Below are 24,545 nucleotides of genomic sequence, written 5' to 3' on the forward strand. Positions count from 1 at the left end.
ATGGTCACCCTTGAGTTCCAGCCCGTCTCCCTTGCTGCTTCCTGGCAGTTCTGCTGAGCAGTGGCCATGCAGGGCAGGGGCTGTCTAGATTGTGCAGTGAACGTAACGTGCAGTGTGTGCTATGATGAAGGTGCTTGCCTGCCTGTGCTTTGCCAGAGATCACGCCACGTGGTCCAGCTGGTTGCGTTCCACTTAGGCCCTTGCTCCAGGTCTCCATTCTCACATTTAGCGAGCTCTTCTTGGCCTGGTGCTCCAGATGCAAAGCTGGCACTGGACTGCCCAGTGGCTGAGCCCTGTGCCACAAGAGGGCAGACAGAGCCACAACATCCCTGCAACTGCAGAGATCCCACCACCTTCCTGGGTGGTGGAAGGGCAGGGATGGAGGGTGCAGGTGGAGTCTTGGCCCAGACTGAGGTGGTGAAGCCTGCCATAGCTTGGGGAGCAACTGGTACTTTTCTGAGTCCCTGATGGGATACACCAAAGAGCACAGGAAGAATTACGTGGGGTTAGCACAGTGCAGCTTTATTTCCATGGTGGGGGAGGAGGGTCTCCCCTAGGGGCTCAATCCCTTAGCACAAACCTTCCTACTGGCCTGCGGCCAGAAACCCCCAGGGCTCTCRCTAGCCCCGTGGCAAGCTGCAACTCCCCTGCAAGACCAGCACAGTTCCTGCACAAGGTGGGAAGCCAGCTTTATTTTCCCCTCAGCTTCTTACACAGCCTAACTGCTACCTAGGTACAGGATAGCTAGAGAAGGGCTGGCCAGCACCCCTAGACATGGAGAGGCCACCCAGCTCCCAGTGGAGCAAGGAATGGCTAGAGTGGGCTCCTGCTGTGAGGCTGCCAGGCCTGGGCCAGCTGAGGGGCATCTCCCAAATATCATGCAGGGCTTTAGATCCCTGCTGGCACGGCTGTGGACTCACAGGCTCTGCCATGAATGCAGAAGGGCTGCCCAGGTGCTTCTGCAGGTAGCTGCATGACTGCATCTTGCTCAGACCATTTGCACTAGCTGGGCAGGGAAGATCGCTATGGTGTAAAGCAGAGAACAGGCCACAGGACACGTTGCCAGAAGGGGGCTGTGCATGGGTTCTCCATCTCCCTCTCACATTTGGRGGGAACTGGGGCTGCCACACAGAGAAACAAAGCCAGCACTTGGGTCTGGTGCCTACAAGCCCTCTCACAGACACAGCTCAGCTACAAGGGCACGCACACATACGGGACCACAGTCAGCACTCCCCAGGGGACACGGACAAGGGCACCATGAGGGGCAGGAGGAGATGGGGATCAAAGCTCTGGCCTGGTAACAGGCAGACAGAGCCACCTGCACCTGGAGCCATGCAGGTTGTGGCTGGAGGCAGGTTCTGCCATGCCCTGCCCCATCGCCTCCTGCCCCTCACCTCAGCACGTGGCACTGTCCAGGGGGAGAGTGGGCAGAAGGGACCAGGCAGCCTCATTTCGTTCTTCCAGCATGTCTCCCCAAGGGTGCTGCAGACCAGGAAGAGAATCGAAAAGTGCTTAGAAAAGACAGAAACTCCTAGAAAACCCACCCTAGACAAGAGCCCCACCTTGCCTCCTTGCCCAGAGTATCCCTGCTGGCCCAGGGCAACACCACAGAGGAAGGGGGGGCCGGGGCTGGGGCCAGCTGGGGTGGGAGCCCAGCAGGCTTGCCCCATCCCTGCCGTCTACACCAAGGCGTAGTCAAACTGGCCCCTCTCCAACCCCTCCTTGTGGTCAGTCCAGGAGGAGGCGGGCATGCGGCTGTAGGGGTCCAGCAGGATGCGGAAGCAGCGCACCATCAGCATCACCAAGAAGACCAGGAGGAAGATGACAAAGGCAAAGACGGTTTTCTGCTCAGCATCCATGCCCGCGGCGCTGGCCGGGTGCTCGACCAAGGAAGGGGACAGCAGTTCATAATCCATTGTTGAAGCATCATTCATGGCAGAGGTGAGGCACGCCAGCAGCGCAGAGTGYGCGGGCAGGGCTCAGGGCACTCACAGGACAGCCATCTGGCCGCCCTGGTGCCCAGGCAGCCACCTTCAGCCTCCCGCTGTGCCCGCACACCCAGAGCGCTGCCTGCCCGTGGGTTACTCCATAGCCACTGGTGCTGCTATGCGGAGCTGGGGGGGCTTGGTGTTCACTGCTGCACAGGCCAAGCACTCCTGGAGGGGAAAGCAGAGCTAGTGAGGGAGGAGAAATGGGCCTCAGGATACTCCTAAATAACTGGGGGACTGGAAAGGGCAAGGAAGGGCTCTCTGTCACCAGAGCTGCAGTTATCTGCCTGCCGATATATGCAGACAAGCAGTCAGATGTCTGACAGAAAGACCAGAGGAGGACACTGAGATCATTCATTGCTAGGGGCTGATTCAAAATACAGTTTTAGCCAGGAAACTTAGGAAGATTTTTTTTTTATTAAATATTCTTAATTTGAAACTTTTGGAAACTTCTGGAGATGGTGCCTATCGGCCCACGACCAGTGCTATAGGAATCWTTTGTGCCAGTTGACTGGCATCATGTAATAATTCAGGTTAAAAAAAAGGACCTCAGCTCTGAGATCCTGGCTAGGAAACTACATCGCTGGTCTTGGAAAAACTCCAGATGCAGTCACAAGCCTAGTTTGCCCATTCCTACTGAGGGAGACGCATCCTGCTGCTGTATTTCCCCGACCCAGTGATTGCCTCTGTTTTTTCACAAGGCCTGAAAGGAGCTGATTCCCAGTGGTGAGGGAARGCACCTACCTCACTGCAGCCACACAGGGACACTAGCATTGCTATTACAGCAGACGGAGGAGAAAACTGTGTCCTGACAGCCACGTCGCTGAGGCGAGATCTCCAGGGTCAACATCCAGCTTTCTTGGGCTAGGGATGTAAAGGCAGAAGGACAGATAACAAAAGGAGTTAGAAGGACCTTAGTCACTATGAATCAAAGCAAAGAGCAGCAAGGCACCTCTGAAGTTAGCAGCTACTGCAAGTTCCCAGTGTCTCCTGTTGGACCAGCAATGGCTAGAGTTCACCTAGGGGAGCATTTGCAGCAAGCTCCCCTTGCACCATCCCAGAGCCTGAGTGCTCTTAGTGCTATGAAGACTCCAGTGAAGTGCCACACTGGCTGATAYCAGGAACAACTAAAGGCCTGCACTGACCTATCCTCACTGCCTTTCCAGGCAGCARTACTGATTGGGAACACGGATAAAGGAAAAGGCATAACCCTTTCTCAAGGCCAACGCACTCAGATATAAACACAGCATGTCCAGCACAGCTCTGACTCATGCYGAGGACCTGCTGACTTTTGTTTTGCTGCAGCTCCTGGGACACACGGAGAAACAGTGCTTGCGGGTTTTAAAAATAATTTCAGATCACAAAAACAGCTCAGTAAAAGGTGAGAGCAGCAGTAAGGTGAGAAAGACGGACATGTTCCTCATCTGCTTTCCTGACTCCCACRGGCTGGATGCTGCCCATTGCCAGATGCTATATGTTGTCCATTGCCAGACAGCAACCTAGTGCCCTACGATCTACACATAAACAAGCTATTCCTATTTCCAAGGAGCACAAATGCCAGTGTGAGTGGAAGGAGAGATGGCAGCAAAGAGGCCACCCAAAAGCAGTTGGTCTATCACAAGCCCGCAGCCTCCCCTTATACAAACAGAAGTGATCAGAGAGGTGCTAGCAATGGAATGGAGGCTGATCCTCATACACTGCATCCTTCAGTCTGGCATAGATTGCATTTAGGAGACCAGGGGCACTTTACTCCCTGTATGAGAATGTTCTTGCCCTTCTCTCTGCCCTTGCTCAGAGCCTGAAAAGGGCAAAGCAAGATTTGTTAGCAAAAAACCTGAATGTTTGCCCTGGTGCTCCAGATCTCGAGACCATGGCTGTTGGTACCACCACCAGAGTCTACAGGAAGAACTATGCCGGCAAAGGCAGAAATGGCTCAGGCAAACAGATTCTGGCCTGTGGTGCTTGCAGGCAGAGCTCCTGTGAAACAGAGACATAACCTCTGATTTAGGGAAATGGTGTGGAAGGGTCCCTGTAGCTGGGCACTGAGGCAGCTCCAGGACACAGCCATCTCCTGGAAGCTCTGTGTAGAAAGATTGTGGCTGCTGCAATGCTCAGCCAAGCAGAGTCATGGCTGGAGGGGAGCACTCCTCACACTTTCTCTGCCAGGTTGTGTGACATATTTATCATCATCCCCTTAATGAATAAGAATAGTAATTATTGAATTTGTCCAGCAGTTCCTGCCTTCCCTGACCTCTGTTGCCCTGACAGTGTGTCAAAGAAGGCTCCCTCAGTCCCACATTGCCAGCCCTCCAGCTCTCCATCACTCATTACCATGACACAGATTCCACCTCAGGAAGGTAGAGATGAGTGAARTGAGCTGGAGAAGCTTCCACCTCAGCAGGGAGCACTTGGGTATCCCTTTTCCAGCTGGCATCAGCCCAGAGAATGGCCTAGTCCAAGGCTTGGTGTCTTAAAGTGCTAACTTCCTTGCACATGGCAAGGGCAGTGAGATTTGCACAGACACCAGGGCCTCAGTATACCTGGGAGCCAGCATCTCAGGGTGCAAGAAGTGTGGCTGTGGGTCAGGGGAGCCAGCTGTCCTCCATCTCTGCCTGCAGCTGGCAGTAAAGAGGACAATGGGCTCAGTGGCCTGGAAATGGAAGTGGCCTACAGGATAGAGACAGCTTGGGGAGCATGATGTATCGCYGGGGCCTTGCAGAGACCTGCTTTCTAGGTTATTTGGCTCAGACTGATGCCATGCCCATGGAAAGCTGGTCCTCATGCATGAGGACTGCAAAGGAGCAGGTGATGACTGAGTGTGGCCCTGTCCATGGAAGGACTCCATCTCYTGTGTTAGCTTTCTGCTCAAGGAGGATCATAGCCAGGGTCACAGGGCAGAGCACCCTGCTCCTCTCCACAGAGCTCTTTGGGGACACACACAGTGCTGATGGTTAAGGGGATAAAACTCTCCACAGCCTCCTGTCTCCTTGCAGTGTTTCCTGTGTTGTGGAAGCCCTCAGGAATTTCCTGAGGTCTGAGAGCATTGCCATTGCCTGGGTACTGCTTTGTCTGCTCTGCACGCCTCTGTACTTGGAGAGGTGGTCATGGCTCATTTCGGTGTCTCTTCCCTGCCACTCTGAGCTCAGCAAGGCATGGGGGATACAGCATTGGCCCCAGAGAAGTTGTATTCCTTAGAAAGCTGTCTGGAGCAAGGAGAGCTGGAGCCACTCACACAGGCAGGGCTTTGCTTCCTCCACAAGCTCAGACTCATTGAATTCAGTGTCTGAACAGCCACATTTTCCTTGCAGAAGCCAGATGAAATATCATCTTAATGAATTCCTGTTTTCTGGACACGAGGCAAGCTGTAGACCCCCCTGAGAATAAACACTTAGTAGCTCCTGGATGCTGGAAGATGGGGTCTGGGAAGAGGTCTACTGCTTTGYACCTGCATCATCTCCTGACCTGAAGCAAGGCAAGCCTGGAGCATCACTACTGCTTGCACAGGCGCTGCCTCATCCTGCACTGAAGTGGGGATCTCAGGCAGGCATCCTCAGGCAGGGGACATTGACCTCACACTCCTCAGCTCTGGCCTGGAGCAGGGAGCTTTTCCTGGCACCAAGTGACAAGTGGAAAGCAGTGGATTGCACAGCTTGCTGCTTGGAAAATGGCTGTCCCTGAAGGGTTGCTATGGAAATGCACAGGCTAAGCGTGAAGGGACTAGCTCTAGCTGGAGAACTATCATCTCAGTATCTCATTCTTGCTGGRTGCCTGGGCCAGACATGGCAGGGCTATTTCTTGGATGGACAAGAGACACCTAGGGATAGCTTGGCTCAGACCATCTAGGTTAGGAATAATTCAGCCAAAGAAGTCAAGAGAAGTGTAAGTTACAGCAAGAGTTAGTGCTGGAGATCAGTTCTAAGAATCTTTCAGAGGTCTCCAAAGATCCCAGCCTGAAGGACCAGGAGCCAGGAAAGCTCATGCAGTTTTTGCCATTTAACTTTTCACAGCGCAATCAAGTTCCCAGCTAACATGTACACAGAAGTGAGAACCAGCTGATCCATGACAAACACTCAAGAACACTGTCCAAAATATTCACACATAGCCCAGGGCTTTTTTGATACCATCAGAATTTTTTGACTGCAATTCTCAGGTTTCAGTCCCTGGTGAGAAGAGCTCAGGAGTCAAATGGACGTGAAATGACCAGGATCCTTATCAGAGGCTCCTCCACTCCCTGCTACTGATCTCCTCCCARAGAGTATACTGTACAGGGTCAAAGCTTGCAATAGTCCCTGCAGAGAAGGCTCTTTCCATGCACTACTCACATATCTCAGCTTGCTGCTGGGACAGCTGGGCACCRTTCTAGCCTATTCCTTCGTAACTGCACAGAAACAGGACCTGGGAGTCTAACCCTGCATGAGGACTACCTATGYTATACGTTGCACAAACACCAGGAAGAGCACCAGCGACCTGTCATTGCAAGGAAAAACGCTCGAGTTTCCCCAGCAGCTGGAAATTGCTAAAGCAGAGAAACTCTAGCCAAGCTCCCTTCCCCAGCCACAACTCWCCACTAGAGACTGCAAGGGAGATGTCACGCTCCCCACCGAAACATCTGGGTAGAAAAGAAATCCTTCATGGCTCTTGGTGACAGCAATGTTCAGAGCAGGCCCTGCTGCAATGCATAGGGCCCAAACACAAATCATTTACCTGGAGGTGCCCAGATGACCTGTAACTCACGTTTAAAGAAGTGCCAGGAGGAACAGAGACATTAGGACAAAATACAAATTTTTCTGCTAAATAACAGTCCTGTATTCGTGATAAAGGATTTCCTTCACATTTGAGATGTATTGCTTTTTTATTGCTGTGTGAAGAATCAGATCTTAATTTCTAGGGAATTTTCTGCAGAGTAAAAAATGCTGATAAGACAGTTAAATGAATGCAGCTGTTATTTAAGGTCTATTTGATTGAGTTTTATTAAGATTCATGTTCCCTTAGTAACTGAAAAGAACACATCCATGAGCAAGGAAATTGCTTAATAGGGAGAGATCTCAGTTACAAAGGAAGAGGATCCCTGTCAACAATTTAGCAACACTATGGGGAGAATGTGGTCAGTATGAAACATGAATTAAAAGTTAATTGAAGAATGCCAAATATCTAACGAGACATTTATTTAAAAATAAGTATAGACCAATGTTAACCAATGCAGGATGACATCTGGTAAGAAGAGCTTACCYTCCCCACTGCAGACATGTCCAAGCTGAGAGTATGAGCCCATGAGTGGGCAGGGATCAGAAGTTATGGACTCTCAGCAAGGATGGGGCTGCACAGCACCGGCATGACTCAGCCTGCTCTTTGGACTGCACCCAGCCACTTCTGCTAGCACCAGCTTATTCCATCCTTCAAGTTCTTGCAGTTTTTTGACCAGAAGTCAAGACCCAGAGATAAGCACTAGATCATAAAGCACAAGAAGGATCCAAGGCAGCTGGAGAAACAGCCTTCTTCTTGTCACCAAGCAGCAATTTCTTGATGCTAACATTTCAGATATTGCTTGCTCTCAATTTACAGTGTCATAACCTTGCTCAAAAATCTCTCCCCCCTTCAAATAGTAGGTGAAGCTGTGAGCTTTGGTGTAGTTGTGCTTAGCTCTGCTTTAGTGGCCAATCCATTCTCTCTGCAGCTGATGTACAGGGGTCAGTGAAAGAGGAGCCCAGCTCTGGATCCAGAACCCAAATGATAAGGCAGCTGACCTAATCATTGGCAATTTTATCTCAGGGTGCTYGACGGTTAAGACAGCTTTGCAAGAGTGTGATTGATTGCCATTAAAGGAAACTGAACCTCACACGGAAAACTGCGCATTTCAGTAGCAGGAATTTACAAAGCCCAGTATTTRACATAGCAAAATAGAATTGCACCAGAAAGGTTGGCTCATGCAAAGAATGAAACTAGGAGATGAACACTATCCTAGGATATCAGTCACAGCGAAGCAGGGTTTAATTGTGCTGTGTGACTGATGCAGTCCAATAACTATGGAGTTACCTAGTTTACACACTTTTAAATATATTTAGTACTATCTTGTAACCAAAATAGATACTTACAATTATATAACAACAACAAATGATGTAAAAGGAGAGAGTGGAGCCAGTTTTGATGGAGAAGAGCTAGCAGGGGCTAAAATCCTTAAATTCAAATGAAACTTTCACCAAGACCAGAACAAAATAGCTGCACACAGAATAAGAACTGGAGCAAATTCATTATGATCAGACTAAAATAACCTTGCTTTGAAAGGCACAAACCCAGTGTTGCTCCCTGTGCATATCTATTTGAGACATCTTGGAGAAAAATCTAAAAGATAGATGCATCTAAGGTCCTAGGGATGTCTAACAAATACAGTTAAAAAAAAAAAAAAAAAAAAAGAGCTGTGTGGTATACACAGTGCTGCTCTTCAGGACCCTGCCAAGAGCTGCGAGAACATCTGCTGCTCCATGGGAGTCAGGGTCTCACAGGACCTGGCTCCATGTGCTCCCCCTTGTTAATATTCAATTCTGTCACTGCACGCAGTGTGCAGCCTCCTGTTGCAACCAGAGAGCAAATGTGATCGCCAGGTGAAAGCAAACACCCCCTCTGTGAGGTTGCAGGCAAACAAGTTTTTACTTAAGCAGAAGAATTTCCAGGGCCTGAGAAAGCACCTTAGATATAGGAAAAGACCTTACTTGCAAGTGCAGCAGGGGTACAAAACTCACTGGGGCTTTCCACTTCTGCATTCTCAAACTAAGGGGTCTGTCTGATGCTTTTACACTCACTCCTGCTGGGAAGGAGACAACTGGACATGTTCTGGGAAGCACACTTCTGTGCCYGGCACCACTAAATGAAGTTGGAATAGGGCTCACAAAGCAGTTGAAATCTTTGCAGAATTTACATTGCTTTTTCCAGTAAATATTGCTGCTGATTCAAATGAACAAATCCCACTGGCTTACTGTGCAGCTGCCAGCACAAACACAGCCACAGTCATGCCAGGGCCTGCACTTCCAGAGACGACTGGAGAGATCCATAGCCTGCTCAAGGGTGGAGGTAAGAAGAGTTACCACCTCTCTTAACTCCTTTCCAAACACTTCATTGCATCCAGGCAGCATTTCACACAGCCGTTTGTGCAGATTACGCCATACAAAGCTAAAGAGCCCAGCTTAGAAAAGAGAAAAGAGGTGCAGATTGAGAGCCAGCCTGTGCTCCGGCAGAGCACTTCGTCATGGAGTCTCTCTGGGAAGGTCTGTTCACCCTGAGCACAAGCCAATAACAGAGAAGTCTGGAGACAGTTTGTCTTCAGATGCCCAGGGAAGACCCTCAAGTCCCAGTAGGATCCTCTTAGTGCAGCAGGGGACCAGTTACCATCTTCTCTAAAGCCTGGTCTCAACACCTCTCACAAGCACCTTCCACCACAAGGGACAGGACTCATGTCCCATGGCTACACAGGCAGGGAGGGCTGAGGGTAAGGGCTCCTTCCTCATCACCCACTCCCCTACCAAGCCTGGTACGCAGGTAGACAACAGGACAGGGGCTGGGAGAGACCAACATGCCCCCAACATAAGGAACCAGGCAGAAGGGCATCTGTCTACAGTCAGCTCAGCCTGRGAGGCAGTACGACACCGGGCATGGACTTTCTGCCCACTGGGTGCTGAATTCTTTTCAGAGCAAGGAGGGCCCAGGGACRCCAGACCAGACTAATTCCTCTGCTACATCCGTGCCCCAAACCCTGACTTAAGAACTTGGCCAGCCTTGTGTTAAACAAGCCTGGGGTTATTGGGGAGGCCAGAATACCACTGCTTCTCCAATCATCTCATGCAGATACTTCAGAGGAGCTCCCCCAGCAAGATGGCTCTACTGAGCAGGAYTGCAGCCAAGCCAACAGCAGAGGAAAACGAGCAAGGCCAGGACATGGACAGGAGAACGGAGYTGACCGGGCCAGGGCAGGAACGAAGTAACAACTGACTCCAAAATGCTCCTGGCCCCCAGAAGGAGCAGGGATAGCGCAGGGGCTCCAGGGTCTTTGGCTGCACCATCATCATACATCTTGTCCCATTGCTGCTTGCGTCTCAGACTGACACCTAGCTATACCCACATCAGCCCCACTGGCACAGCACTGGTTGCAGTGCTCCACTCACCTAGCCCTGTCCCTTCCGCTGCCTATTTTCCAGGTCTGTGATGGCATGTCCTGGTCTCTTGGGCTAGTCAAGCCTTTGATGTCAGTAGAGAGGGTGACCCTTCAGCCAAGGAGGAGCTTCACCCCTTCCAGAGCTAAGCAGAGATGCTTGTTCAAAGCCTGGGCTTTGTGATCCCTGGTCCCCCTCATGGGTGCAAGAAGTTCTGTCAAGTGCAAGGTTCTGCACCACACCCTACACACGCTTCCTCTGCTCTGCCRTCCTGGCACACATAGAAATGCCACCACTATTAAACCAAGGCACCCACCCAGCTGTTAACCCCCCAGGAAAGTTGACTTCTCCCTGTCCCACCCCAAAACCTAGGGTTCTACTCTCTAARGCCAGACTTGAGAACTCCCATCAGAAGATATACGGGGCCATCTCCTGAGCCCAGCATTGCAAGTAGTGGGGGGGTGGGGGAGCCTGAAAATTGAGTGCAGAGGGAACTCCCCTCATTGCATTCCCAATTCCTGCAATCCCCTGTCCTCCCCACAGCATGAGCACCTGCAAGGAGATGGGATCATGGACAGTACCTGGCTGGCATGGGCCGGGGGGCCCAGCCACTTAGCCGCTTCCAGCTCCACCGCTTGCCATCTCGTGGGAAGGAGCAGCCGCCTCTCCTGGAGAGCACGCAGGGAAGGCAGCTGCTCCTCACTCGCGCTGGAGCGGGTTCCTATGGCGATGCAGAATCAATTATAATAAAAGGTGGAGCACAGCAATTGGATCTGAGAGAAGTTTCGTGAGCTGCCTGGGAGAGCGAGGCTGTGGGAAAGTGCAAGGCTGAGAGCTGAGCCTGCCAGTCCCCTGAGCTACAACTCCAAGATCCCAGTGCTCTCTGTGGTCACTTCAGGTGTTCCCAGGCCAGCACACAAAGGTGTCCACCCGCCAGTCCCACTGTTCTTACCTGAACTTTCCACCAAGCTGTCTAAAGCTGCGGGAGGAGTATGGATGACCTAACTGCAAATCTGTTCGGCACAGGCCTGTGCACCCTGAGTCTTCCCACCGTCCACATCAAACATGGAGGGGGCAAACCTAGCGTGACAGATTTTGTGCAGGTGCAGGATAGGCAGCTCTGCCTCTTCCAGATGCTGCAGTGACACAACCTTCCCTCTGCATCACCCACCAAAGCCCCCAGAGCAACACGTCTGCACCACTACCATGCGGAGAGGCATCCAGGGCCTCTCCCACTCCTCAGTGTGCCCACTGCTGTCCCAGACCCATGGGGCATTCCTGGGAGCCTGAGACGTCTTGGAGCAAGCGCAGCCTCTCTACTTGGCAGACACACCCCTGCCACGCACGCTCTGCTCCCACTGACAGAGCCAGAGCCGAGCACGGCAGACAAAGAACCAAATGACAGATGTGGGCAGTGAGACCCAGCCTCACTGCCTGCTGCACCCAAGGCAGGGGACTGAACCTCCAAGGTGCAATTTAAGCAAGGGATGCTGGGGGCACAGCTGACTATGAGTGTTCAGGTGCTGAAGGAACATGGTACTGTAAAATCTCACTACAACTYTGTGTGCATCTTCCCACCCCAGGCTCAAGGAATGATTCAGCTTTTAGTGACTGGAATACAAAGAGCTTCAGGAGCTGAACAGTGTCACACCCAGCTCATAGGGAAACATGCCCAGGTCTCCAGGAGCTCTCCAGGAACCTGAATACATGTCTGGACCTGAACCAAAAAAACCCCAAACAACCTTGCCATCTGGCAGTCTTGCACAAGCTCCCTGAGGACAAGTCTGAGTGACCCACTCTGCCCACCTCTGTCTCCCACCTGCGTGCCTTCCCCACCTCAGCATGCCAGACCTGTATGAAAAAAAAAATTGAGGGCTGCATCTTCATTTCTGGAAAGAAGCAATGGGCGCCTTGGAGCCTGGGCTAATGAGATGCAATTTGGAAGAAGAACTAGCAGGAGGTGCGCAAGGAAAGGTGAGCCAAAGTGGTAGGGCTGGCAACTACAGCCAGGAGAGACTGCCTGTAGCAGTGACCATGAAGGCATGACCCTCACCCAACTTTGAGGGACACCCAGAGCCRGAAGGTCTTCCTCCTGATCCTGAATCACGAACCGAAAGATGTGGCAATAACAAGTTCCTATCCTCACTAAGAGGAGGTTAGCAAGTGAAGAACATCCTGCAAATACATGCACACGGACCCCGAACTTCTAGCACGATACAGTATGAACACCCCTCAGAGCCCTGGGAAACTGGATTTTACCATTCCCAGACACTCCAGGAGCATTCTCGGGTGAGAAGGAAAATCGAGCCCTGGAAACAGGACACCACTTTGAGTGGGGTTTCCCCCAGAAGCCGTCACCACTTCAGCCGCCTGTGGTTCCTGGCATCCAATGAACAGCAGAGCGTAGCAAATATAAATTCCCATGGAACACAGCACAAAACAGAGCTCTGGTCTTGGCCCACAGGGCCCAGAGGTGTTTCAGGAGCCTATAGACCTTTATGTCAGGAAATAAGGACAGTCACTGCTGCCTCCGCTGGAGGGAAAGGGACTCATCCCTCCCTCCCCATCCAGGCAATCAAGAGGGGGCAGAGTGGACCTCTGTCTGTCCACTGGGTACTGGAAACACCTGGAAGTGTGGATTAGGTGCTAAAGCTGYCTATAGCTGGCAAGACCTGATATATTGCCTCCCCATGTTCCTTTCTTTTTAAAGTTTCCATTATTTTCCCAGGAAAATATTCATCCTGCAAAAACTAATCACCAAGCCATCAAGCAAACTTCTTTACGCTTAACAGTATCACAGGAGCATAACTGTGATCCAAAGCCCCTTCAGCACAGTGCAGCATTCCCTCTTCCTACAACAAGGTGATTCATTGTAAATATCTGGAAATAACCACGCTATATTTCCTGTGCAATTCATCTTAGCTGCTAATTGAAATGGTTTTCCCGAAAGGTGCCTGTGGAGAGCATTCTTACACTTAATCAGTGCAGAGACACTGCTCGCTGCCTAGGGCAAAGGGGAGACAGGCCACATTAGGGGCCTCTCTGCAAAATTAATATTGCTTTGCTAATTGTCTGCCCTTTGGCACGAGTGGGAATGTGTGAATGTAGAGAAACTGGAACAGTTCCTAAAGGCCTTCTTCACATCTGCTCATGGAAGTCCCACAGGAGCCTTTAGCTTTTGTGGTTGCAGCATCCATCAGAGAGCAGACCCACAGGACCTTCTCACATAGAGAATACTGTAAGCCCCTCTTCAGTCCAGTCCAGCCAAATCCAGCTCAGTCCACCCATCCCTTTGGGCCTGCAGCTGTGATTTGCATGTGGCCATCCACCATGGTTAGTCACATGTAACCTTACTGCATCTTCCCCCAACATGTGAACATCACAGTCCTTGGCCAGAATGAGGCCCCTGAGTTGATTACACACCAGCACAGTATCCAAACTCTCAGCAGCAGATGGTGTGTGAAATGATGGCAAGAGTTTTCACAGCTTCCAGCTGTTGCCTGTTTTTCACATCCAGACTCCTCTAGGCTGGTCTGCGGCTCATTTGCTCACTGCGCTGTCTCTCCTCGAGTGATTGTGTCTTYCCCTGTCTTCCTTTGCTTCAGATTGAAGGGTTACGAACACAAGGGACAGCAAAGCAATCCCTTTCCAAATGCCCTGACAGAGGGGGAAATTTGGGTGCTTTCTGTGAGGAAGCCTACTGGAGACTTTGCTACCATTTCTGAGCCCGAACTGTGGAGAGAAATACGGGATACCTCTTTCAGCCATTCTCCCTCAGAAGGTATCTGGGAGCAGTGCAAAGAGCTGCCGTGGAAAGCCATGTCGTAGCCAGCAATGCTGCACCAGYGCAGAAAGGACCATTCACTGTCCCAGGGCATCTGGCAGAACTGAGCCTAGCTTCTGCCGCTCCTCCTCTGTGCCAGATCCCAGCAGCTGCTCCGTGGCGGAGCCTGTGGCTGCATTTCAGTATGCTCCTGCTGATTTTGTCTCCTTTAAACTGTTGAGGATTGGTTTGTGCAAACACAATTACTTCAGCCAAGGGCTCTCCATGAGCCACGTTATGGGTCGGGCAGGATTTCTCTTGCTGGGACTGTCTCCAGCAGAGCAGGCTGCATCTGGGACACCGACTGGTGTCTTTGCCCTGAGTGCAGTGCAGCTGCCAGGAGCAGGAAGAGTGGTGGGCATGCGGGTGTGCAGATCCATTTCCCTCAGGGAACTGCCAGGAGGATGGCCAGGGCATAGCTTCAGCAACTCCATGTGGTGCTCCCTAAGGTCACTGATTCTGGACAAGTCACCAAGCATCCCTTTAGAGTCRAGGGAAGCTAGAGGATACCTGTAAGGAACCCATCACTGCATCCAACACAGTTATCTGAAACAGACAGGAGTCTGGAGCCCTGGGCATGATTCTTTCTCTCTAGGGACAGGGGACCCTGCAGTGATGCCAATCTASGTGGCTTATGCTGCACATGTCTATTGGTAGGTAGGTGAATTGCTCCTGTTTGGCTTGCCGTTTGATTTGTTTCAAGAGCGCCTGTCACCCTGGCAACCAGGCATTTAACTAACAGCGATTAGATACCAGGCACAGACCGTTCATCCCATGCTTGTTGCCAGAGCAGGTCAGGCGTGTTCAGATAATCCAGTCTCCAGGCCTGGAGGAGGAGAACTGGTCCAGGGGAGAAGGCGGGGAAGGACCATGGAGGTAGCACCAGCAAGCGTGGCCTGTCCTGTCTGCAGTGCTCAGCTCTCCCATCTCCAGGCCAGGGGCAGAGCTGCATGTGGTGCATCTGTGCTGTGGTCAGTAGAGAGAACCATTGTGGTGGGCGTGCARGATAAAGGCCCAGAGGCACCGCAGTCCTGGTGCATACTGGTCCTGACTTCAAGAGGAGTTTGGCACCCCTGTTCCTTCAGGGTTCTAAAACAAGGCTGTGAGACAGAGCTGGGCAGCTCTGGAAGCAGAGTAGCCCCACGAAAGACAGCATCCAGCAGTGGCAAGGCCAGCCTGGCTGTTCTCCACAAAAGCCAACTGCAGCTATGGACAACATAAATTAGGCTCTGTTTCTGGTTCCAAAAAGTAGTAGTACACCAAGTCATCTCCTCCATCCATTCTCAGCAGCCCAGCTAGAATATAGCCATTCCCAGCTCTGTATACTCTTCCTCAGYCCTTGAGAAGGCAAAGAGGAGCCACATCCAGGCTGGAAGCCTAACTCCAACTGCTCTAACGTTTTTGTCTTGATTTTCCCCTCCTTAAGTCTCTGTTATAAAGTACATGCCTGCAGGAGCTACTATGTAGGGCATTTCCCAAACTGCYCTCACTTCTTACAAGGGTTTCAGATTGGAAGGGTAACCTCCTGACATAGATTTCATTTGCTACTGCAAACAAAGTTGCATAAGTCCCGGGGAAACACAGGACACAAGTTCTCAGAAGCACATGGCAGACTCCAGCATTTAGAAATATTGACCCTACCAGCACTTCAGAGCACTGATTTAATACTGCACCACAGCCTGCACAGTCACTGCCCCAGCTAGACACCTCAAGGGGTGGTTCAGGCTTTAGATTATGCTGACCTAATTGTACCATGGAGGCAGCAAGGCAGTTTGTTCTACGTGGACTTAAAGGTCTTAATAATTAAATGGAGTTCAGCCTTTGCATTATCGCAGAACTCGGCAAAGCACTTTTGAAAGAAATAGCAGAGTGTTTCTCTAATCAAAAATCTATTCACCTATGAAATGCAATAAATCTCAAAAAGGGATCTAAGCACTTTTTTTTAGTGCTGACACAGTGATATTGTGAAATATTGCGGTGGTTGCACTGGATAAAACCCTGTGGCATGAAATGTTTTTGCCTTTGAAGACAGTGACTGCAAATGCATATTTGGATGCTTTAGTTCAAAGCAAACACAGTCACCCATGTAAGATGAAAATCATTCTTTATTCATGCAGTTTTCACCAATTAAAGATTTTAATATATCTGCCAATGGCAGTTAACTTTATGAAAATAAACTTCTGACTTTACTTATTGTGAGATTGGATTACAGTGAGCATAGCTGCTGCTTCAGAAGGACTGGAAGATTTAGGCAAGTTTCTAATCTCTCGGGCAATCTGGAGGGCAACGGTCTGGACTGTTGTGGGATGCCAAGAAGTGAAGAAGTAAGAAGTGAGCCAGTTCAAATGCACTGACTTTCCTTCTTCATCCTCTAATACTAGCTGGGCTCATGGCACATGCCCRTCATCTTTCCTGGAAAGTGTTCAGCACTGACCTGAACCTTCCTGCTGAAGGCTGAGGCCACCTTTCTCAACGTGCTTGGGTGACAATGAGGGAAGAGAGTGTACTTKCCATGGCTAATCCAGAGCACTTGGGAGCAGCTGACTCCTTCATAATGTCACCTGATGAAGCAGAGAATTACACCTCATTACTCTTTGCTGTGAGCTGAGTTCAGCTTTGCAACGCTATTATGGATAACATGAATGGTGCTTTACAGTTGACCTGTTCTTTGATATCTGTAAGTATTAAAAACTCTCCACAAAGYCTTCAGGCCCCAGCAGCTACCAAGAGCTCCCTTAACCATTTCACAGATGGTGAATAGATGATACTGAGTATTCTGCTGCACCAGAACCTCATTGTTCCCCAACACCTCCACCTTCTAGAGCATAATGCTCTGCCAGGAGCGACTTTGTCGCCTTCTGAAGTGGACCCTCCTTTGGCAAAAAGATCCATCAGACTCAGCACAATCAAAGYTGAAGGAGACTTTCCTGCAACCCTCGGAGGGTGGTGGGACCCCTAGAGAGGCAGAGAAGTGACTTTGCTCTCCTTTGCACTGAGCAGCAATGCCAAGATGTGGGCAGGTCCTTGGCAGCTGCTGGATGAAGACCCCCAAATCCACAGCTAAGGAGTGTTACTGATGTTGCCAGATCAAGCACTTGGAAGCCAAGATTTGCCAGACAGAAGGTTGCCTCAGCCACTTTATTTAGGCTCCCTTCTGCAATTGCATTATGATACAGCAATTAATGGCAYAGTCACTATTTCTTGCCATGCCTGGGCAGCTGTTCAACGTCTCTCCTTATCTTCTTTATTTAGTATTTGGCTGCCTCATGCTCCATCCAAACCTGCTTCGAATATAACACTGTGAAACTCCTTGCCATTTCTATGCTGGATTCAAGCTCCAGGAGTATTGATGAATCACTGTCCCAGACCCACAGGAGACTAAAGGGATTCTGAGTTCCCCAGACAGGCATGAAAGCTAAGCTGAAAGACAAAACTGACATTTGCACAAGAAGCCACAAAGAATTGCAGATACTTTGGCTGAGTTTGAGTGCCTGGGTGCGAGGACTCAGCACCAATGAATGAATGTCTGCCCAGGACAGAGCATGAAGACAGCAAACAAGTTTTCGGGGAAGTTTGTTGCTGACTTCAGCCTCATCTTATCAGATGTATTAGTTAATATTTTCTCACCATAAACAAATGTGGGCCAATTAAAAGGCAATCATCCCTGTGTTTCAGGTTCTATTTATGACACAGGGGTTCTGTTTGCAACAAGAAGGAAAGAATTATKTTTCCTCCCATTTCATTTAAGTCAAAATTTTCCTTCCAGAAAATTCACTGTGTGGTAGACACACAGCAAGATCTGGTAAACAGGTAGACCAGGGCTGAGTGACAAGCAGTCAAAATGTGATTTTTAAAATGAAGACAATTGGGCAGCACTAGGTCTACAAGAGCCAGGGGAATGAGAAGAGATCTGACCTTTTTACCCCAAATCAAGGGCATCTTCTTCCTTCCCTCCACTCCCTCTCTACCCCCTACTCCCTCACCCTGCAATGGTCAAAAACCTTCTCACTTTCAGGTCAGTTTTATCATTACAAGTTCCCCAGATGGATGCTCAAACTTGGTGGTGACAAAGGACCTTTCTTTCCTTCAAGGCACAAGCATGTGGCCTCAGGCAGGATGGGGAACTGGGCTGACCCCATCTGACCCACAGCCTGCAGAAAGCACACGGACCTCAGCAATGATTCAGTTTCCCCAGGGGAGTGGCAAAGGTAGAGGACTGTGAATTACCCCAGTGTTGCCAGGGCTCTGCTGTCAGTCCAGAGTCCTGCTAGGATCTTACTCATAGGGGTAGACCTCCATTATGGATGTTCCTGAATGGGTCTTGCAGACATGGTCTAGCTTTGCTCCTCCTCACAAGGCCCTGGAGGTGGTACAGACCTCCGCTGAAATCARGAGCAATTGCTCAAAACATTTGGCCACATATACGAGATATCTGTGGAAATGATGGRGTCTAGTGGTGTTGGGGAAACAGAGTTTAGGAGCATCACATCTTGGCTTTGGGTCATTTCATGGTTTTGCTTTTGTTGTGGGAAAACACATCGTCAAGGTGAGCCCTTCGTTCCCCTCAGCGACCCTATGTTCTAGAGGYTTATTTACTGTGAGAATTGTCACAGGCCCTTGGGACCCAGTAACTGCCAGGACCATCATACTAGGAGCTCTCTRCAGCCAGCAGAGACAGTCCCGCCAGAAGACCATCCAGGCAGTGAGACAAACTCCTAGGGCTTGGCCCAAACACTGGATCAGGGATTCTGAGCTCCAAAAATCTGCAAAAAGCAGCCCAGTTTTTAAGTGGCTCTCACATAACATCTCTCAGTGTCACCTCTGCAAGCAGGCAAGCCCCAAGGAAACAGGCCTTGCATGAAAGGCTTGGTTACTTACCACTGTGTTGCAGGGCAGAGAGGGTGCTTGCTTGCCCCAAGTTAATTAGTGTGAATCATTAAATAAAGTGTCCCCTTCCTGACTTCAGCCTGTGTTAGTGAAATAGCTCTATCAAAGAAGCCTTGTCAGGAGGCRAGATGTGTCTTTCTGCTGGGATTATGTAGCTGTGGAATTATCCCTTGCATTTGACAAGATCAATTAATTACTTCAAAGTCATTTGCAGTAATAAATTAACTTCTCTTCTTTCCTCCCTGTTGAGCCAGAGTGTAGCTACTGAGTAAATAGAAGGCAGACACACAGCACCCAGCTTGTGACCCCAATGGCCAGAATCTGAGACAGTTGAAGGGTGGAGTTTGCTCCCTGRAGGTCTCTGCTGGAGCCTCTCTGCTCACAGTTCAGTTAGCCGAGTCTCATGCTGTAGGTGTGCAATTGCAGTCTAGACATATAGGAAGTTGGGCCCTTCGTGACCRAAGTCTTGGGGCTCCCTGTCCACTGTCCCTCACTGTTACAGCTGAGAAGGAGGTCCTGTAGCAATAGCTTCCAAGGGTCAGGTAGCATAAACAAACACAGGGAGTGTTCTTTTTTTGCCATAGGTCTCACAGGCAGACCTCGTGTCAAGGCTGAGAGAGTTGTGTCCTTGATCCATCCTCAAAGGTGCTCTGCACTTAGTGAGATACATCTGTCTGGCTCTGAAAATGGTTCTCTCAAACCCAGGCCCAGATACTTGCRGAGGGTGCAGCATCCAAAAAGTAACATGAATTTCAGCACATACATTCAAATGACTTGTCAGTTTGGGTGACATGGAGGCTCAGGATCAYAAATTGTGTTGACACCTTCACCAGGACACATTAATCTGGTCATGCACAACTCATGTAGAGAGTCTAGTGATAAAGAGAAGCATTCCCTGAGCAAGCTTTTTCTGAAAGAATTTGTCACCATCGATCAATTGCTGTTAGAGTTATTTCCTAAAACTGCATCATCCCTAAAACTGCACAAAAGTAATGTGTTTTCTTCAAACTCTTTAACATGCTGTTCTCCTTGATTTAAAGTCTGTTGGACTATATTTTCTTAGAACATTATTAATTCAGATTCTGGCTCTGACGTGAAGGAGTGAGATGCCTCTAGAGCCTGTTATTTGGGAATGAAAGAAGGAAAGGGGAGATAGAAGGGCTTAGGCAGCAAAAAGTATCTCAGCATAACTCCATGCTGGGAATAAGCAAAGGTTATCTGCATCTTGCACATTTCCTACACTCTTCTTCACACCTACATCTTTTGACCATTCCAGGATAATCCAACTCCAGTGCTCCCCAGAGATCTTCCACCCAAGACTATATAAATGTATTTTACTCTCTTCAACTGTCTGACTTGCAAWTTGGGCTCTGGGGCCAGGGCAGTATCCCTCTGAAACTTCACTAAGCTCAATTGCTGGCACACTGGACAGCAGCCATCTCCAGCCCCTCAGGAAATCTTGCCAGCCCTTGTAAACACCTAATGGTTAAACGAACCTTTCCTTCACAGCAGCACCTCGGAGCTCCATGGTGAGGAAGCTTATGCTTTTAGCCAGGCTTCGTGCCATGAGCTGTGGTAACATCTCACCAGAGTCTCCAGCTCCAGCATCCATGTCTGCTGAGCATAGAGGTGTATGAATGAAAGCCTGGGGGAGGAGCTGGGTCCAGTGCTGGAACTGGTATACGAGCTGCTCACCTCATTCACCATGACTGGGCAGGAGCTGTGCCAGAGGCCTGACACTGCTACAGAATCAGACTAGCCTCCTCTGCAAGCACTGTCTAGTCCTATCCTGGGTCAGTGCTGCTAGCCACCATTTATCAGCGTCCTGTAGACGAGAACATGCAAGGAGATGCATGTTTCAACCCACACTCTGCCACAAGAAGGTGGAGCTGATCACTGCAGAGCCTGACCAAATCACTAAGGCAATGCYCTCAAGGCCTTTTAGGCATGAAAGGTTCATCATGTCCGACCAGCTGCCCTAGGATCCTCACTGCTACTTTGTTAATGTGCTAACTGGTCAGCTTGAACAGCAACAGGAGTTTCTCAAACTGCAGGTGGGAAGACCTAGCTATATAAAGTGCCCCTTTCACTGCCATGGAAAGGAAAAGACCAGCCCTTGAAATCACCAGGTCCTCRCTGTCACATCTCCCATTGTGAGAAGAGGAAACCCTAACAGGGCTTGATAAAACCTCACCAGCATAACAGGGACCCTTCAGCATCCCACAGGCTTGCAGAAAGGGGGGTGAGAGACTCCCTGGTGAGAACAAAATGAGACAAGGTGTCTTTTGAACAGCAGTTTTCAGAAAGCAAAAGGCTGATCTGTAACAGGGTTCATAGCATGAGTCTAAATTCTGATCAGTCAAACCGTGAGTCAAGGCACACTGTACCCCTTGCTGTTGCCCATCCCACTAGCCCTGTAGTCCCATTTAGAGCATCTGCAGCTGGCAGCACACTTGGATGTTCCTACCTTGAGCTAATTCTGGATTATCCCATTCCAACATTTGAGACCAATCTGCACTCCAAACACTTGTCAGCAAGTCTAAGGCACTTGGGAGCATAAAACAGATGCTGACAACTTAGCTGACAACATTGYAGCACTGAAACTGCAAATGGAGATGGTCACAGGGGAAAAGAAACCACCCTGCTTTTGTTCCAGGGCTGAATATACAAAGCACTAGGAAAAACACCTTGTCCAGAAGAAGTCACGTCTCTCCCAAGGGTCTGCCAGTACTACAGCAGCATTGTGTTCTTCAACGGCTGCACCTCTGCTGAGAGAATGCAGCTGCACGTGCAAGTGCAGGGTGGGTCAGTACAAGATGCACCAGCCGTGACCAAGGACTCCAGAGCAGGAGGACTTCAAACACAGCAGCAAACTGCTGGCCCCGTGCTGTCTGGCTCTCACAAACCTTGCCCTCACCCTTGTGCCCTCCCCACCTGGGTTTTCAGCTCTCTTCCCATGTGGTTAGTGGCAGGTGAAGGAGGGCAACAAATATCCTGCTCTCTGGCCTGATAGGTGAGTTGCTGCTGTGCACACTCCGTATGTTCCAGCAAAGTGGCTTGGACAGTAGCCAGAATGGAGAAGATAAGAAGCAGATGTAACCTCAGCAGAATGGGAACCAGGGACACAATTAGAATGAGTATCTCAATAATTAAACTCCCCCTAATGAGTGTGCTGTCAAGGAAGGTCTCTGCCACTACAGCGCAGGTGAGGAACTGATGCAATACTCTTACCACAGAGCTGAACTTTACTTTCTGTGCTCCCAGGAGCTCTCTAAAGCAATTCCTTTGACAGAGCTTCCAAGACACGAGCTTACAGTGCAGGACTCAGCCCTTCAGGTTACAATCCCAGCTGGCCTACAGCAGTCRTAGCTCTTGGGAGGAGAGTGAGAGATGGCTCCATTTCAAAGGAACACCTTGAACACAAGAGCAAGAACGATGCATACTCAAAGCACTGTGGGGAAACTGGCTTCCCCACAGCAGCAATRAGATGTTCCCTCAGCTGGCCCTCTTTGAGTGAGGGAGGATATGAGGACAAGGGGGAAGTAAGACCAGATCCAGTGAACTTAGCAGGTGAGTGCATCCAAAGACAGGAACAGAACTAGGTTCTGCTCAGTCTCTGGCAGAATACAGCCAAAATACAGATGGAGAAAAGAGCTCCTTTGGAAGGTGAAATGAGAGAGCAGCAGAAAAAGCAAAGACACRGTGCCAGAGCTGAAGGGCTGTGTGATCTCTAGATGGAGTTAGTAGGGAAAAGTCTGGGCTGAGAGCTGCTGGGAAGTAGATCAGAGCTGTGAGAGAAAAACTGTTCATCAGCTGCAAGGGTCCTGCTGTGTTCAGAACCAGGACTGTGCACACAGCTTGTAAGTGATGAGGACTTCATTGCAGAAACACCAACATGTAAGTGATTTTATCTCTTAAAGAAAATGGTCCGCCACCCACCTCCCCCAGCAACTTAGTTATAAGGGATAGCAGTCCGTAAGACTAACCTGGTTATGACTTTCAACACAGTCTCCAAGAACTCAGACAATCAGTGAAAGCCTCCAGAAGTGCCACTGCTGTGGGACAAAGTGCAGCAGCACTGTGATCAGGACCAACTTTCCTGCCCCTTTCGAAATTCACAGCCACTTCTTTGCTGACAGTCCAAGAGGGTGGAAAGCAAACTGCCTCATGCAAAAATTGCTGCATACAGCACTTAAAAGACAGTCATTATCCCAGAGCTCTGATTATCACTTAATGTAAGGAAATGACACAGCTGAACAGAAACTGGCAGGCTAAYATGAACAATTAGCTGATTCCTTTACTAAACTGGAACCTCAGTCAGCAAAAAGCCCCTTCCAGGCCCCTTTCTGGGCTACAGGTMCCCATATTTTCCACTGTAAACCACTTTCTGAATCTGGGAGGGGATGTAAGGACAGGACAAGAGTACATATGGGGATAGGGCTGCTATCCTGAGACACCCCATTGATCTGAAATATGTTTCAGCCTGATGGCAGGCAAGCATTTCCACATGTACATTCTCCAAATGAAACACTCCTATTGTTAACAGGAACAAAACATTTAATTTCAGCACTAAACATTTCAATAAAATGTATTAAGCAGACTCCTGCCATTTTAATTAACATTTGAAATGGATTGTTTTCATCTGGGAATGAAAACAGCATTTTTTTTCTCAATATGAACATTTTCCCATGGAAAATAGTGACCAAAACACTAGCTTCTACCAGTTACACTAACAACATAAGGCAGCCTGGACAGCCGGCTCAGCCGCAGACACCCAGTCTCCTGCCGTGTTCCTTTGGGTCTGCCTTGCCGCACATCTAACTGCACCACAAGTTCTTTGGGACTGGGACTGCTGCTCACAACAAGCTTAAGCAAACCCCATCACATCAGTTCCAATCTCAGCTGGGGCTGCTGGACAGGCTTGTTCTAGAGCTAGAGGTGAACTCACCTTCACCATGGAAGTCCTGAGTTGTTTGAGGTCAGACGGGTGATTCTGAGTGGGGCACAGAGTAGACAGACATGCTGGCACTACATCACTTCCACGGCCTGTCACCAGGCTGGCAGTGGTTGCACACGATATACCCAGTCCTGGCAACATGATAAATGGCTGCCCATGGAATAGTAAGGCATTGGCCTGGAGATCATCACCCCAAAGGCTACCACTTGCTTGAAAAGGTCTACGCTAGCATCTCAAAGGGAGCAAAGGCCACCTTTTCCCACAGCGCGGGGACACACGTGACTCATAGACCTCAGAGAGGGGACACAGCAAGTTTGCCCTGCAGAGCCCCAGCCTTGCTTCGGCCTTGTGAAAGCGGCCTGTCTCCCTCCTAGTCTCAAAAGCTAGGAGTGAATCATTTGAAGAAGCTGTGTATTGAACTAACACCGAGTGAGGATGCGTGACTAGGAAYGTGCAACTCCTTAGGAACATTTATTGACAAGTCAAAAGAAGCAAGACCTGTGCATGTCCCTTAAGTTCCCTTAAGAAGAGCTGGAAAACAGTTGTTATTTCTTGGAGTTCGTGTGCATTCCCCTTTCCACACACGCATATTCCCTTCCTTTTCCAATATAAAAATCTCCCATCGTGTCTCATTGCCTCCTGAGGGATCCTTCCCATCAAATCCAGATCTAAGGGGGAGGGAAATGACCTTCTGCCCTCTTTGTTACTCCCAACTTGGAAACATCTTTTTGGGTGCTGTRTACCACTTT

At 49.7% G+C, this 24,545-nt stretch overlaps 1 protein-coding gene across 2 annotated transcripts; it reads right to left on the reverse strand.

Annotated features, from left to right (window-relative positions):
- Positions 1-672: 672 nt before the first annotated feature.
- Positions 673-22,849, reverse strand: CTXN1 (cortexin 1). Of its 2 annotated transcripts, none has more exons than XM_085308558.1 (3): positions 22,826-22,849; positions 2,733-2,852; positions 673-2,156 (listed from the first exon to the last, which is right to left on the reverse strand). In XM_085308558.1, the coding sequence occupies exon 3, from the start codon at positions 1,932-1,934 to the stop codon at positions 1,680-1,682; it is 255 nt and encodes an 84-aa protein (XP_085164684.1). In that variant the 5' UTR covers positions 1,935-2,156; positions 2,733-2,852; positions 22,826-22,849; the 3' UTR covers positions 673-1,679. The 2 variants fall into 2 exon arrangements, with proteins under 2 accessions (XP_085164684.1, XP_085164685.1); XM_085308559.1 differs by lacking the exon at positions 22,826-22,849 and adding an exon at positions 8,696-8,750.
- Positions 22,850-24,545: the final 1,696 nt, after the last annotated feature.

The sequence above is a fragment of the Rhea americana genome, unplaced genomic scaffold (assembly GCF_003343005.1).
Source record: "Rhea americana isolate MKP2758 unplaced genomic scaffold, rheAme1 scaffold_278, whole genome shotgun sequence".
NCBI lineage: Eukaryota > Metazoa > Chordata > Aves > Rheiformes > Rheidae > Rhea > Rhea americana.